The 15,941-nt window shown below is 41.5% G+C and overlaps 2 protein-coding genes and 1 non-coding gene across 4 annotated transcripts in view; 2 read left to right on the forward strand and 1 right to left on the reverse strand.

The window, feature by feature from the left end:
* LOC113127137 (sodium-driven chloride bicarbonate exchanger-like) overlaps nucleotides 1-6,991 on the forward strand; it is a 36,664-nt gene extending 29,673 nt beyond the window's left edge. Inside the window, exons 17-26 of the mRNA XM_026301422.1 lie at nucleotides 475-636; nucleotides 908-1,021; nucleotides 1,450-1,611; nucleotides 1,717-1,968; nucleotides 2,653-2,721; nucleotides 3,232-3,405; nucleotides 3,497-3,619; nucleotides 3,742-3,806; nucleotides 4,306-4,419; nucleotides 5,170-6,991. Of these exons, the coding sequence (XP_026157207.1) occupies nucleotides 475-636; nucleotides 908-1,021; nucleotides 1,450-1,611; nucleotides 1,717-1,968; nucleotides 2,653-2,721; nucleotides 3,232-3,405; nucleotides 3,497-3,619; nucleotides 3,742-3,806; nucleotides 4,306-4,419; nucleotides 5,170-5,245 (1,311 nt within the window). The 3' untranslated portion in view covers nucleotides 5,246-6,991. The remainder of the gene's footprint in view (nucleotides 1-474; nucleotides 637-907; nucleotides 1,022-1,449; nucleotides 1,612-1,716; nucleotides 1,969-2,652; nucleotides 2,722-3,231; nucleotides 3,406-3,496; nucleotides 3,620-3,741; nucleotides 3,807-4,305; nucleotides 4,420-5,169) is intronic.
* A 522-nt stretch (nucleotides 6,992-7,513) lies between these two features.
* Nucleotides 7,514-15,941, forward strand: part of LOC113127135 (cilia- and flagella-associated protein 47-like) — a 35,511-nt gene continuing 27,083 nt past the window's right edge. For both annotated transcript variants that reach the window (XM_026301415.1, XM_026301416.1), the window contains exons 1-17: nucleotides 7,514-7,823; nucleotides 8,684-8,841; nucleotides 8,965-9,080; nucleotides 9,741-9,879; nucleotides 10,158-10,242; nucleotides 10,356-10,496; nucleotides 10,857-11,026; nucleotides 11,389-11,495; nucleotides 11,670-11,899; nucleotides 11,980-12,178; nucleotides 12,470-12,695; nucleotides 12,940-13,089; nucleotides 13,306-13,504; nucleotides 13,627-13,723; nucleotides 13,961-14,177; nucleotides 14,268-14,512; nucleotides 14,784-14,914. In XM_026301415.1, coding sequence (XP_026157200.1) covers nucleotides 7,680-7,823; nucleotides 8,684-8,841; nucleotides 8,965-9,080; nucleotides 9,741-9,879; nucleotides 10,158-10,242; nucleotides 10,356-10,496; nucleotides 10,857-11,026; nucleotides 11,389-11,495; nucleotides 11,670-11,899; nucleotides 11,980-12,178; nucleotides 12,470-12,695; nucleotides 12,940-13,089; nucleotides 13,306-13,504; nucleotides 13,627-13,723; nucleotides 13,961-14,177; nucleotides 14,268-14,512; nucleotides 14,784-14,914 — 2,754 coding nt within the window. In that variant the 5' untranslated portion in view covers nucleotides 7,514-7,679. The remainder of the gene's footprint in view (nucleotides 7,824-8,683; nucleotides 8,842-8,964; nucleotides 9,081-9,740; nucleotides 9,880-10,157; nucleotides 10,243-10,355; nucleotides 10,497-10,856; nucleotides 11,027-11,388; nucleotides 11,496-11,669; nucleotides 11,900-11,979; nucleotides 12,179-12,469; nucleotides 12,696-12,939; nucleotides 13,090-13,305; nucleotides 13,505-13,626; nucleotides 13,724-13,960; nucleotides 14,178-14,267; nucleotides 14,513-14,783; nucleotides 14,915-15,941) is intronic.
* On the reverse strand, nucleotides 11,256-11,327 carry trnad-guc (transfer RNA aspartic acid (anticodon GUC)). Its single transcript has one exon. It is a non-coding gene; the product is annotated as a tRNA-Asp (tRNA).

A 15,941-nucleotide genomic window follows, 5' to 3' on the forward strand; every position in this document is an offset into this window, starting at 1 on the left:
TATAGTCTGCCACCACACTATGTCACTCATTTGCATTATCAAGACGCGTCATAGGTCTAGGCGTGGATTAAGAACACGTGGGCAGGATTTCACAGGATTTTGCTGTGCAGAATCAGCATGAAGATGTAGTGTGAAGAGTGGATTCTCTCACTGTCAGACACAAATAAGTCACACCAGTGGTGGCAGTGCTGCATCACTCCTACACGTGCTTGGTAGACAGACTAACAGCAGAATCATGTTGGGTGATATAAATATCTGTACAACATATACAATTTAAGTACTGTAATAACTAGAAATAGAAGATTGCTGGTATTCAGACTTCACTAATTTATGACCGACATCTATCCATGCCCTCATCTCCACTGTCACTCTGGTCATTTTTATGGGCATCATTATCCCTGTCGTTCCTCTGCTCTTCATCCTGATTAATATCACCTTCATCATCACCACTACCATGTCCTCTGGCGTCAGTAGGAGTGCGAGATGTTGCATGGGGAGTTCGAGGGCACCGCCTGTGGTCCCCACGGTCCTTACATCCCTGACGTCCTCTTCTGGTGCGTGGTCCTCTTCTTCTCCACCGTCTTCATGTCTGCCTTCCTCAAGGAGTTCAAGACGAGCCGCTACTTCCCCACCAAAGTAGGTATCGTTCAACAGTCACAGAGTTAGATTATACTGCCATCAATTGGTTGTTTTATGAAACAGCAAAAGGCCTGCATTCTGTGTGGCCATTCTATGTTTGCAGTTTCTATGAGTTATCATTGAGATGACAGTCATGAGTGTAATGTGTGGCGTGATGCTGACATAGTAATCTGTAGTACACTGGTGCCACCTTGTGGTAATAAGTGTGGTAACATCTAGATGTAGCATGGACTCTGTTGGAAAAGTATCTATGTATTTGTTCCTCCAGGTGCGGTCCATCATCAGTGACTTTGCTGTCTTCATTACCATCCTCACTATGGTGTTGGTAGATTATGCCCTGGGAATCCCCTCACCTAAACTGCAGGTCCCCAACAAGTTCAAAGTAAGTCCAGATAAAAGCCTCCCCAGCACAGCAATTTTAATACTAGTCAGAGTTCATGTTAAAGCTTAATGTTGGCAGGAATGTAGGTTTTGTTCTCTCTTCTATTTTTCATACTTAGGAAAACAGGAAAAATAAAAGAAATGGAGAGAGAAGTGAAACAACTATTCAAAAGAATATGGAAAAATAATAGATAAATGACCACAATAACAATATGGAGTTATGGGAGATGAAAGAAACAGCTGATTTATATTAAACTAGTTTGTAGTGATGAATTATCATAAGCCTCACAATGAAAAAGGCACAAATGAAATAAAATGCTAAACTACAATAAGAATCAAGTCATTAAAATGTAGTTTCAGCCAACTGTCGTATTGACTTTGATTAAATATGCTGATTTATACAATATACATTGTTCTTTGGTTCCTTAGCCAACCAGGGATGATCGTGGCTGGGTTATAAACCCTGTGGGGCCAAACCCCTGGTGGACTGTCATCATCACCTTCATTCCTTCTCTGCTCTGCACCATCCTCATCTTCATGGACCAGCAGATCACAGCTGTCATCATTAACAGGAAGGAGCACAAACTGAAGGTATTTGAAATCTGCCATGTAAAGTCCTTTAGAACAGTCTTCAGTATATCTTAATAATAACTGTACTGTAGCTAAATAATAGTGTCTCATGTCTGGCTCCTGTAGAAAGGCTGTGGCTACCACTTGGACCTGTTTGTGGTGGGGGTGATGCTGGGCGTGTGCTCTGTAATGGGCCTGCCATGGTTCGTGGCAGCCACCGTGCTCTCCATCTCCCACGTGAACAGCTTGAAGCTGGAGTCGGAGTGCTCAGCCCCCGGAGAGCAGCCCAAGTTCCTGGGCATCCGAGAGCAGCGCTTCACCGGCCTCATGATCTTCACCCTGATGGGCTGCTCCGTCTTCATGACCTCTGTGCTCAAGGTCAGAGGCTAATACAAAATACACACTCACACAAGATGTGTAGCCATGTTTCATTTAGTCATATGTTTCATAAAAATACTTACCAGAATTGAAAAAAAAAATTATCTTATACTCTAGAATTTATTGTTGTCTCCTAGATGCCCTGCATTGCTGCAGGTCAGTGTACTACATAGTCTCACTTTAATGATTATATCTATTACATAAGAAACAAATTCTTAAAGGTGTGGTGTGATTCATGTCCTACAGTGCTCCTTCATTTTTTGATTTATCAACTTGGTTTACTGGTCAACATTCAATAGATCAAACTAATAGCGCCCTCTGCTGGGCCACACGGCAAACTACTTTAAAGGCTGATGATAAATAGGAAAACTTCTCATCCATGGTCTCCTCACCTATGTTGTCTTTAGATTTGACTCAAACAATAAGAGAGAGACTAGCTGAGCATCACTCTGACATTTTTACTGGGAGTTCTGCTTATTGGGCCTTTATGTTGTCACAGTATGTGGCTTTTGTTAATGTAGAGATATTATGAATTGTTCTTAGGATTCTGTGCCTAGTGATTAAAGCTTTCACTGTCTCTTAGTTTGTGCCTTTGTTTTCTTGGGAAACTGTAACTATATCTGGTATATATGAACAAGACATCTACATATTCTACATAGTGATTCTGAATATTTCTGTCTCCAGTTTATCCCCATGCCAGTGCTGTATGGAGTCTTTCTGTACATGGGGGCTTCTTCACTCAGAGGTATTCAGGTGAGCCCAGATGCTTCCTGCTGGTATTTAATGAGAAGAACTAATTCAGAGAAAGAGGAAGAGAAAGAGCATGGTGGATGAGTGGTTAGCACTGTCGCCTCACAGCAAGAAGGTCGTGGGTTTGCAACCCACCCTTTCGCAACCCACCCTTTTCTATGTGGAGTTTGTATGTTCTCCCTGTGCTTGTGTGGGTTTTCTCCAGGTACTCTGGTTTCCTCCCACAGTCCAAAAACATGTATGTCAGGTTGATTGGTGACTCTAAATTGCCCATAGGAGTGAGTGTGAGTGTGTGAGGTTGTTTGTCTCTATGTGGCCCTGTGATGGACTGGTGACCTGTCCAGGGTGGACCCCTGCCTTTCACCTGAGGAGAGCTGGGATAGGCTCCAGCAGATCCCTGTGACCCTGGTTAAGGAATAAGCGGGTATAGAAAATGGATGGATGGATGGAACTAATTCAGAACAACACAGGATGAATTTTTAAATCTCTGTCTGTATCTGGATCTGTCTGCAGTTCTTTGACCGTCTGAAACTGTTCGGCATGCCAGCCAAACATCAGCCAGATTTCATCTACCTTCGTCACGTCCCTCTGAGGAAAGTGCACCTGTTCACTATCATCCAGCTCAGCTGCTTGGTCCTGCTCTGGATCATCAAGACCTCCAAGGCTGCCATTGTCTTCCCCATGATGGTAACCTGAACATTTTTGCGTATGTGCGCATTGTTTATTTGTGTTGTGTGCATAATGCATATAATTGTTGATACCCGTTTCTGCTCTCCAGGTCTTGGCCCTGGTGTTCATTCGTAAACTGCTGGATTTCATCTTCACTAAGAGAGAACTGAGCTGGCTGGATGATCTGATGCCAGAGTGGAAGAAGAAGAAGCTGGAGGATGCAGCACAAGAGGTGCACTAAGAGACCACAGCTTAGATGACTAGAAGCTGCCTCTGATCACTTTGAACATGCTCAGCTGCAGCTGCTAACGTGCACGTGCTGTGTTTTAGATTTTCTCTTGTCTTCTTCTTCAGGAGGAACACAGTATTATTGCCGAGGAGGAAGGCATTGTGCAAGTGCCGCTGGAGGGACATTATAAGTGAGGCTCATTCTGCCTTTTGTTTGCCATTGCTTCAGGCAAAAGCCACTGTGTCACATTGTCCTTAGCCGAGAGCTGTCTTTACTGCAGGCTAAACAGTCAAATTACATTTGTCCTTGTTTAGTAAAGGATGGTACTGAGTGGCAGTTAATAAAAAGCTCATGCAATATGTATTTTACGGTTCAAAGCAGGTGTGAAATCTGTGCCATTGTTTTGTTGAATACCTGGTGAGGTAGAGACTGATATTGGAACAGTGAGTGAGAGAATTGGACAGAGAAACAAAGTGAAAGCAGAAGGAAACATAACACAAAGATTTGTGTTGCTGGCAGTAATTTGTGACAGGCTAAACATCCCTGTAAGTTGGCACTTCACCATGACCTAAAAATCTAAAAATAACAAGTACAGAGATGCACAACTACACATGTGTATGCTGCTTTAGAGGAACATCATGTTGACAGTGAAATAATACCCTTTGTCATTCTCTGATGTATTCTAAAAGGAGTGACCCATCCACAGTGAACATCACGGATGAGATGTCCAAAGGAGCTTTTGGGAATGTGTGGAGGAGTGTCAACCCTGCTGAGAGCACTAAGAAGGAAGCAAGCGTTAAAAGGTTAGTCCCCTGAGCAGTACCAGTACTACATCAGCTGGTTTTAATACCAAATTCTGCATAAAGACAGAAATCAATTTCAAAGGGTTGTGTGTTTAGTTGGAAGCTGTTTACTGAAAAAAAAAAAACATGTTTGGATAAAAGGGTTTATCTAAGAGAAGCCCTGCCCACACAGATTTCCCAGAGAGTAGACTAACATCATATCTCATGCCTGCCTCTCTTATTCAATTCCACCCCTTAGCTCCCCTTCCTAACCTCTCAGAAGCTGATACCCCAAAGGTAAGTTGTTCCCAGTCTCAGTCCCTGATTGTTGCATGATAAAACCATTGTTGGTCTGTGCTGCAAGTTCAGATTTCACAATGTGGGTTTACTGTACTTAGTAAACACTGAGATAAATCAATAGGAAATGGATGTTGGTGGGTTGGCAACATAATGTGGTCTGAGTGTGCATGTTTCTTCAAGGACACATTCAGTGATGTCAGTTGCAGCATGTTGTAAAAGTTGTTAAATGAACAGCACTAACAGTATATCTCAGTCATAAGTGGTAGCAGTTTGTTGTCCGAGACACTGAAGTTAGGGCAGACTGCTGTTAAGGTTTAAAATCCATGTTTGCATGCTGTTGGATCTGGATGGGTTGATAGTCATCCAGTTGGCAATGCATTTGCACTCTGAATCAAAACATGAACATTGATGCACTCACTATTATTTGTCTTCTTGATATTTCTGTTGGTTTTGTTGTCTGTTTTTGTGCAGTTGTTCTGGTGGTGGTGAAAAGCGACACAAGCGGCGGAAGCATGACAAGAGTTTGGACAGGGAGACAAGTTTGTGATGACACATACTGGCAGTGCCACTGTGCTGTCAATCAGTAGATCCGAAAATCTATACCATGCCACACTCAACCACCTCTGTACTGTGCTACACTGTGTTTTTTTGTCATGTACGTCTGTGTGCAAGTTGTGTAAAACAAAGAAACATTTGTTAGAAACAGTATTACCGCCAGGAACCACGACACAATAGTGTTCTTTTCTATGTATATTAGTGTTTGGTGATACCAGCAACAGAAGGAAGCCAGAACTAACACTTACAGTAACTGCTGTGTTTATGGGCCAATTACAGAAAAGTTTTAAACAATTTTTAAATCAACTTTATTTGTATTTTGTATGTTTGTATATTTTTCCAACAACTGTGTGTTGTCCTTTTAAAAACCTGCCACAGCAAACCACAATTGTGTGGATTTTGTGTGCAGTATTTAATGCCGCTATTGACTTGATGCACCTCACAACAGAAAACCTAAAGAGTAGATATTTGCCAATACTAACATATTTCATTGCTATCCAAGAGTGGGCTATATAACAAATCTAGTAAATTTTTTTGAAGTATTCCAGTAAATATACATTTTATATATTCTGTATATGTTTTGTGACAATGATAGCTCATATCACTGAAGAGTCTTCTCCATTGCTATTTTACATGTATATCTCCTCCAGGAATGCATTTCCTGTGCCAGTTAAAGGAAGTGGGAAATACACTCATTCACTTTCTTTCCAAGAACTGGATGAAAATATTGATACCACCATGTCCATTTGCAGCCGGCTGGCTTAGCTTAGCACAAAACACTGAACAGTGGAACAGCAAGTCTGGCTTTGTCCAATGGAAATGTGCTAAAGGCTTTTTCTTCCATTTGTATATAAACCAAGGTGTAAAACACCTTCTGGCTCTACAAGTTTCTTGGTGTCTTAACTATATTTACTTCACAGACACAAGAAACAGATCATCTCATCTAACTCTTGGGAAGTCAGCAAATAAGTGTCAAACTGTTTCTTTAAGGACAGTATTTTCGGGGGGGAGGTGGGGCAGCTTATTGGAAAACGATATTTTCAAGCTAGCATGGCAGCACAGTTTGGGAACTTAAGTATCTACTTGGTCTTGGCTTTTTAAAAACTCATCAAATTTGCAAATCCTGAACTTTAGGATGACTGTACAGAAATCTGTTTTTCCACCTGCATACATTTTGTCGGTAAGTGTCATCCATGGACATCTCCTCTCCAAATGACTCTAAATGTGTCAGCATCTGAAGCTAATTGTTTTAAAAAAAAAATTAAAAAAAACCTGCATGACGGTGGAACCGACCTGACTGTCTTGCTGCAGGACCATGGTTACTTCTAGAGATGCAATAATACCTTTTTTCTGGGAAGGGCAACATGTAATAAATGGTCGAGAATCTTAATGTATAATACATAGTATATTTTATTCATGTAAAATGTTACAGATAGATTACTAACATGAAGTCATTGTTGAAGGCAGGATTTTGTTGTAGATGTTCTTTTCCCACTGTCTAATTGATGGTTCTTAGTTGATTAGAGAAACAATAATGTGTCAAAGTATGAAATATTTTGACCACCTTTATGTGGAATTCTGCCTTAAATTCAGTAGTGATAGCTGTACACTTTCTGTTTAATAATTTAAGCCACCTGTATAGAACTCTACCGGTTCATCTCTGTTGTTCAACTGTGATTTGTTTCAGGACAGTGTGAGAGCGAGCGAGTGAGAGCATAAATAAAGATATTACACCACCTCTGCTGACATCATGTGATGTTTTCTTCATGTTCTTTTTTTTTTATTATTTTCCAGTGTTATTCCATCAAACATAGGGGCAGTGTAATTGTATACAGCTGTTTAATGTGCAGCGTCTAAGGTGTCACAACACATGTAACCATGATGACCCTACACAAATATAGTGACAACTACAGTGTCAGGAACATGTAACAAACAAAAAATAGACAATATATGTTTTTTTTCACCTTTGTTTATTTATTTTCATTCCTCCTTCATCAAAAGAACAAACATGTAAAAACAACATTCCTCTGGTGTTTGTTACTTAGATGTCAACACGCTGCAGAATCAAAACAAATGTACACCTTCATTGAACCCTGTTACAGCAGTACGAGAAGATTCGTGTTTTAAAACATGCTTTTTGTCTTGTCATGTCTTGTGATTGTTTTTAATTTAGCTAATTGAAATAAACAGAAAAGATCATGATGACATGTAGGGCGGCAGCAGCTTCCCCGCCCGCCTGGACCGTCCAGTGTTATAAAACGAGCGCGACTACGTTGCCCAGAAACCACTTGCTCTGTCAACGTCTGCTTCGAGGAAAACACCGTGAGGCTGTGTCGGTATGCGGTGATAAAAACCGCTTAACGGGAGGAAAAAACTATTTATGACACTTAGAGTCAGTAAATAAATACGAAGCTTAACGTCCCATCATGGCTGGAAGTTGTGTTCGAGTTGAACCGAAGTTTGTCGAGTTCAAAGACGTAAAAGTCGGGCAGGTTTATAGGACGAGAGTAACAGCGACAAACGTCGGGAAGACTTCGAAGAAAATAATAATTGGACAGCCTGCGTTAAAGGTGAGTTTAATATGTTGTGTTTGAACATTTACAGAGTCACTTTAAATTACTAATTCAATTCGAATTGCAGGGGCCCATTGATATGTTATGTCAAAATACACTGAGGAATGTTAAACAGTTGACACAGGTGTGATTGTGTGTTTGGAGTTTGCGTGTTGTCTCCGTGTGAGATATGCAGGTTGGGTTAACAGGTGACAATAACGTGCTAATAGGAGCGAGTGTTTGTTTGTCTCTATGGGCCTGATTTACTACAATAAACCTGCAACCTGATCAACAAGCAGCGAGTTAGACAGGAACCTCCGTGGACCATGATGTTTGCAGATGACATTGTATTGACATCTGTAGTGAGAGCAGGGAGCAGTGGAGGGACAGTGAATACATTGGTAAAAGGATGCTGAGGTTAGAGCTGCCAGGAAGGAGGTCTAGAGGAAGACCAAAGAGGAGGTTCTTGGATGTAGAGAAGGAGGACATGAGGATAGTTGGTGTGGGTGAGGAGGATACAGAGGATAGGGTTAAATGGAGGCAGATGATTCGCTGTGGCGACCCCTGAAGGGAGGAGCCCAAAGGAAAAGAAGAAGCGCCAATATGTTTATGTGCATCCTCTAATTCAATCGGCTGCACCTTTTCTTCCTGCGCTCCAAACTCTCCAGGTGCAAAACGTTAAAAACGTGCAAAAGCTTCACTTAAATAGAGCGGTCTGCGCAAGGTTTGCACGTGTTGTCATTTGCTCAGATACTTTTAGTTGAAGAAGTTAACCAACTAAACGTCTGTTAGAGTGCACACGAAATTTACTACTCGTTATTTGGGATGGATGTATCATTAAGTGCTTCTTCTTCATTTCCTCCTTATTTCTCCTGAAGTTGTTCAAGTTCACAACAAGTAGCCCAGGCTTGGTGTTGGTCCCTGGTCTGTCTGTAAGTGGATTGCTGAAGTTTGTTCCAGAGGAAGAGGAGGAGGTTAGAGACTGCCTGTTGATTCATGTAGAAGGTGCAGAGACCATTGAGATCCCACTGCTGGGGTAAGCAGGCCTCGACATATTGTGTGATATTCATTAAAGATATAAATGTACTGTGCATTAGTTTTTGTGGACAATTACATCACTAATATATTGAAATGTTAAGTCACTGTACCACTCCTGTAGGTTACCCAGGGTTTGCTCGCTCCTAGTGGACTCTATGTTAGACTTTGGTCGTATTTCTGCTAACAGCCAGGTGATCAGCAAACATCATCCTATAACCAATCAAGGAGCAGTGCCAGGTAAATCAGACGGGTCTTTTGGCCTGATGATACTATATTCAGCCTGTTCATGAGCAATGACATGTCTTTTTTTTTTTTTTGAAAAATGTGTTCAAATGGTTTTTATTAATCAGATACTAACAGTGGTATAATGCAGGAATTGCAAATACTTCAACCTATATAGATGAGAACAACAACAGTTATTTATATATATATATGTACCTGTCAACCCTCCCGTTTTTCCTGTGTTTCTCTCGCATTTTTAATCTTTCTATGAAAAAATCCCACTGGATGTAATTGATATGTTTGCTGTATTGGCCTCCGGTAAAGCAGGTGGCAGCATACAGAACATTAGCTGTAACATCTACAGAACTCATTCAAATGGCACCGCCAATATAACAAGTAGAAGAACAGCAGTCGAAGAAGAAGCTCAAATCCCAATGTTGACCTATAAAGCTGTAATATAATCTACTGATTCCATATCACAGACCTCAGACCTATTTTTCACATTCAAAACAATAATCCTCAACATTATAAAATAATAATATGAGTAGATTTTAAATCATCAAAATAAAATCATATCTGTCAGATTTTGACAATAAGAATGTACAGAAAGAAATCAGTATAACATAAGACAGTATTGCATTAAGTTAAAAATATATGTATTTGTGTGTATTGAAGGTGTGTTCCAAGTGCAGTACAGTGGAGATTCTTCTGTCTCACTGTCACCCCGTAGTGGAATCGTTGCAGCTGGCTCCACCCAGTGGCTGAAAATTGAACTGCGCACAGATGGACCCAAGCAGATTGATGACAAGGCTCTGTAAGACAGATTTATAACCCCAGTTCACTGTTTGCAGCCAGTTGAACAGAAAGGAGAAAACAATGTCCCCTTTTATTAAATAAAAAAATAATATTTAAAGGCCTTTTTATAGAAACGTGAAATTAGCTCATAATGTTTCCTTATGGGAAAAATATTATTAGTAAATAAAATGTTAGTATTACATTTGATTATTGTTAAGAGCAAACATAACTGTTAAGAAAATGAAATAAAATTAAGTCATTGCTTTGAGTAACAGTTGTGCACCGCCTCTGTCCTAGGATCAAACTCCAGAATCGCTCTCCTGTAGTTCTCAGTATCAGGGCTGAGGTGGTGGATCAAAGCCTTGAGGTCTTTGATCTGCAGGTAATCCAGTGGTCCAAGTGGAACCCATTTAGTACTTCATATAGTATGTGATTTATTGAAAACAAAGTTCACCATTTCTGTCTGTAGAAACAAAATGCTGTGCTGTTTTACAGGGGGCTCCAGTTTCGTGTCTGTGGTTTGGGCCCCTGTACTTTGGGACTTCCCGCATAAAGAATGTGGTTCTGAGTAACAATTCACCTCAGACCTGCGACTGGGTCTGCCTTGTCCAGGATACTGCTGCTGGAACTGAGTTGGTGAGAATTTGTTGTTCCACATAGTACAGATAGGTTGATAGAACTTCTGGTGACCTTTGGTGATTACAGTTTGTGTCTGACTGCAGTCCTTAACATGTTCATTTGTGCAAGCCTGCGTTTGTTTGTGTAGGTGATGCTTTAGACTAGTAGAGACAGTCAGTGATGCAGCAGTTGTCTGTGATTTGTCTTAGACTATTTCATGTTTTGTTTTAATTCATAACAGTGAAATACATTGCATTTACTATTGTCCTTCAGTATTACATATCGATATTAATGCTACTGATGTAAAACATTCTGCCCACTTCAAAATGTTGTGCAGATACCCTGAAATGAAACAAGGCCTTATCTATGTTGATGCAGGGAACAGACCTGCAGAGGTCCTCAGACGCCGCCCTGCTGGAAGGAATTGAGAAGTGCAGCCCTCTCAAACAGGAAGTCAGTCAGGTCCTGGCATGTGTCCCTCACCAGGGTCGACTGGAGCCGTATGACAGAACCACTATGGCAGTACGCTTCAGCCCCATCTGCAGGAGGTGATTGTCTGTGTGTATCTGAAAACTAAGGCATTTAAAATAGAGTTAGAACTATCCATGGGTCTTAACGTTATTTATATGCAAACAATTGTTACTAAAATAATTTCTACAAAAGTCACTCTTGCTGTATTTATGTAATTATTCCACAGCAACATTTATTAAAATAGTAGAAATAAAAATAATCAGAATTCCACAGGCCAACAGGGAAGTAGAAAAGAAAAAACGATCACTCCCCGTCGGGGAATCGAACCCCGGTCTCCCGCGTGACAGGCGGGGATACTCACCACTATACTAACGAGGAATTGATACAAAGAAGGTTGGAACAGTCTGTTTTTATCCTAACCATGATACATCTTTTTTAGTGAACCTGAAAAGAAGAGACGTGATTCCTCACTTGCACGGCAGGACTATTGTATTTTCCTGCTGTTTGAGTCAGTGGGGAGCAGACATGGCTTCACTCACCGTAATGGTACTCACAACTCACACACATCACTGTACCAATGTGCTCTAAGGACTGTTTCAAGTTTTGGTCCAGCTTATGAAGTCACAGTTCACAGATTAAATCATCACTTATAATTGAAGTTAGATCATATTTAGATGATCTTTTTTTCATTTAGTTGTTTCCCCCTTTGTTTCTCTTTAGGTAACAGCAGTGTGGAACTAGCAGTGACAGGCTCAGGCCTGCCTGTGTCTCTGGTCCCCAGTCCTTCCCGAAGATTTGATTTCCTCACTTGTGTGACAGGCCAGCGTGTGGATTTACTGTGTGTGCTGCAGAACCTCTGCCCTCAACTTCCAGTGAACTTCCACTTTCGCAAGTTAGCACATTTCACTGCAAAGCCTTCCACAGGCACCATAGCCCCTGGGCAGTGCCAGGTAAGGATGCTGCTTCATTCAGTTATGTATTTCAAAGGCAGTGGATGTGGGGACTAGTTTATCTCTGCTGCTTTCCCCAGGATGTAGTTCTGTCTTTCGCTGCACGACAGCAAGGAAGCTTCCGGGTGCGTCAGATAATAGATGTGTTAGGTCATGTTTACGAGAGCAGTGACAACACAGCTGTTACTGCTGAGCTTCGCAGCTTCCACGCCATCACTCTCCACCTGTCTGCTGTCTGCCAGAGTGAAACTTCACATCCCAGGCCCAAGCTTAATCCAGGTATGAATATTAAAAAAGTAGAACACGTTTACATGCAAAACAGATTGATGTTTAATGTGCCATCCCAGAGTTCTTCAGTTTTTGGAATTCAGTGTGTTTTGTTTTGTGTTTTTGTTCTATGTGAAAATACAATAACTACACTACCCCTCCAGTGGCAGAGTGTAAATATGTTGTAAAACAAAAACAGTGTAGACATAAAGAGAAAATGTGAGTTTAATTAAGTGGCTGTGATTATTTGGCTAACATGCTGGAGTTGCTGGGTGTAATTCGCTGTGACTGGCTGCCTCCCAGGCATCACTCCAGCAGTGAGCAATCCAAATGGGTCACAGCCTCACAAGCTGTCCAGTGAGCTGCCTCGCTGTCGTGGGGTGGTATTTCCTGCTGTCCTCAGCACCCATGAAACGCAACTTCACGCACACCGCATCGCGAGGAGCCGAAACTCAGAGGAGGAGTTCTTGGCCTTTCCTAACTATCGAGCTTCCAGCATCAGGCCGGGGTCTGCATGTAGAAAGTACAGGTTAGAAAACCCACTTTGACAAATTCAGTACAGATTCCAACTTTTCTTTATCGAAGACTGAATTCACATCCTTTCAAAACATGAAATAGATGTTGAAGTATGTGCATACAGTCATTTGACAGAAAGATTTGGTTTATTAATTGCTGCTTAATCATTATTGTGTTAAAAACAATTATTAGGTTATAAACCCGCATTGTTGCTTCATGTTGTACTCCAACAGTATTCCTGTCTTTATCCTCTTCAGGACCATATTTACTGGTGTACCCCGCTATCACCACGTGGACACTGACTATGCTTTTGCTGAGGAGGAAGAGGAGCAGAAACGACGGCATCGACAGATTTATGCAGACTTCATCAAACAGCTCAGACAGACCCGGCTGTCAAGGATGAAGAGGTAGGTTTTAATAGGAGTACCTGACCACTGACTGGGAGGCTTCACAGGAAGAGCATCGGGTATCCAAAAGGTAGAAAGGAATTACTTTCAGTAAAGGAGTGTTGTAGCTTTTATTATTAGTTTTTACATCTTTACTGTATCTCAAGTAGGTGCTATGACTCTGCATGCGGTTCAAAAATAAATTGACCCTTACAGAATATTTGTTTTTCATGCTAGATGCCATGAAAAAGCAGAGGATGACGTGGACATTGGGATTGTTCCTTCTCAAGGACTTGTTCCCCCTGAGCTCTGTGTCAGTGACATGTGGAACAGTGAGGTCTCAGAAAGCAAAACAAACTACAGCTCTGCTTTCCCAAGGATCAAATGCAGCTGTCCCCCAGACATGACATCCAGGTCCCAGCAGGTCAATGGTCAGGTGAGATCAGAGGAAAACATTGGTTTATTTACCATTTGAATTCATTCTAAAGAGTACACTTTGAGTGCACGGGTTCAGGAAAATCGTTCTTTTTATCTCCCTACCTTTTGCATTTTCTCCAGTTCTCAGAGGGCATGCATGCAGTCCCCTCTAACAGCCAGGAGGTGGCAGACTGCAGCAGGACTCTGACTCCTCAGGAGCTCTACAACGTTGTCATAGGTAGGACGTTCAGTTTTAGAAGCTCTACTCCCTGTTTCTAATAATAGCTTGAGTACAAACAAAATACTATAAAAGTATAACTAGTAGTAGTGTGGGGTTTTTGTGTTCTCTTTCCTTGTATGTCCTCTGAAAGGAATCTAATCTGCAAACAGATTCCTCTATACATATCAGATCTGATATGTCCGAATTGTCTTCACATTGATAAGCCTGGTCAAACTCTTACTCTTTCCTATTTAGGTCCATCATTAGTGGACTTTGGAAAGGTGTGTGTGCATTCGATTTGTGTTCAGAAGCTGGAGCTGATTAATCATCTGCCAGCGTATGTCTGGGTGCAGCTGGAGGTGGACTGCCTAGAACTGCAAGGCTCCTCACCCCTCTCCCATGTCCTTCCACCCTGCTCCCACAACTCCATACCTCTAACGTTCCAGAGCAACAAGCTGCGTGACTTCTTCAGGTTGGTGCAGGAAGCTGCTCAACGTTCTGTTACTATATGAAAATCACTGGTTTCAGTTCAAATGGAAATATGTATGTTTTTATCCTCCAGGACTGTGTCCTACTCTATAAACCAGCGGCACCCTGGTCAGATACTGGTCCAGGCCCAAGTCGTTCCCTTGGCCCTGGAGCTGTCTACCACTCTGCTGGTGCTCCGCTCCAACCCCACCCTGCTTGCCCAGTCAGAATACAGAAGCTCAGTTACGGTTCGAAACCAGCGTAACCATGCTGCAGAGTTCACGTGGAGGCCAGTGGTCACAGAGAGTGGCATCCTGTTCTCTATTCGACCAGCTACAGGTGCCTCAACACAGCTCAGTTTCACAGTTTCACTTTACTGTAGAAAGTAAAGGAGAATGTTCAAAGAGGACTCTATCACAAAGACAAACAGAAACTGATTCCCATTAGTACCTGGATTAGCAAGGTCAGAGTCAATTATCAGGGGAGGTATTTTGTGATCCCTCTGTCTCAGTTGTTTGTTATTAAGGAGCTTTATTGTCAATAGGCAATTTCAATCAAAAGATTTGCTTAAATTACAGGTGATGCAGTAAATATACTCTGTCCACTCCAGGTACAGTGGAAGCATACAGTGAATTGGACTGTGAAGTGGTGTGGCATCCCTCCTTCTCCTCCTCTGCAGAAGGAGACTTTGACTTCTGCGTCCATGAGGGCAACACAGGGCGCCTGCACTGTGTTGCTAAAGTAAGTCCAAGGAATTCATGTAGGGTTTGAACAACATGGTGACACTACACCCCAAAATCAGTCACTTTAGTATTAAGTACTCATCATCCACTGTTGACTTTCACATTGTAATCCATAGAAACTTTTGAACCCACTCTCGCAACATAATCCACACCTCCAAGACCCGTCTATATCAGGGCTTTTGAACGTGAATACCTGCAGCTAGTTAAGACTGATGTCTGATGGGGTGTTTGAAGCCGGTCACTCATTTTAGCAAAGCTGTGCTTCAGCAGCTACTGTTATAAAGTTGGACAAAGAAATGCACTGCCAACATAAAAAGATCAAGCTACTAAAGTAAGTGGATCATTGAATTCTTTGAATTATACAAGAGGACAATGATGTCCATTCTCATCACGCATCATCTTTCTCATCCAGTATCCAACACTACAGAAACAGTTACTAGGTTCCAGCCTGATCAGTTAAAATCATTGATTATTTCCTCACCATGTTTCTAGTCTTTGATGGTATTTTGATTTTAAAGCAGGTGCCTGGATTCATTTGTGAGACCTTCTCTGTCACAAGGGTCCAAAACTTGCATATCAAACAGCCAACCCCTGTACCCCTTCAATCTCTGCTGTTAAAAGTGTTTGTGCCTTCATGTAAAAGGATGGCTGTAATGGCTGCATTTGATTCTAACAGTGAGAGTGTTTTTACAACAGTATTGAGGTCTCAAAACAACCATAGAAACCTGTCAATCCACTCATGACACACAGTTGGAAAATCCAATTCTTAAGCAACTGTCTTGCAATTTCTGGTGAGTTTTCTTCTTGTTTGCATTGTGGTGGATTTCCTGCCTTTATGAATAAGTGGCAAAACATAAATGATGTGACGTCACCAAAAGAGCTAAAATCAATAGCACAAGATTTTTAGTAGTCTAAAATATCAATGATAAATTAAAGGGGAACATGATCAAATGGAGCCTCTTTGCAGACTTTTTAAATTTTAACCGGTGTTCAACAATTGAGGCCAAATCCATCAAAGAGAGAGA

This window comes from Mastacembelus armatus, chromosome 2 (genome assembly GCF_900324485.2).
Source record: "Mastacembelus armatus chromosome 2, fMasArm1.2, whole genome shotgun sequence".
Lineage (NCBI taxonomy): Eukaryota > Metazoa > Chordata > Actinopteri > Synbranchiformes > Mastacembelidae > Mastacembelus > Mastacembelus armatus.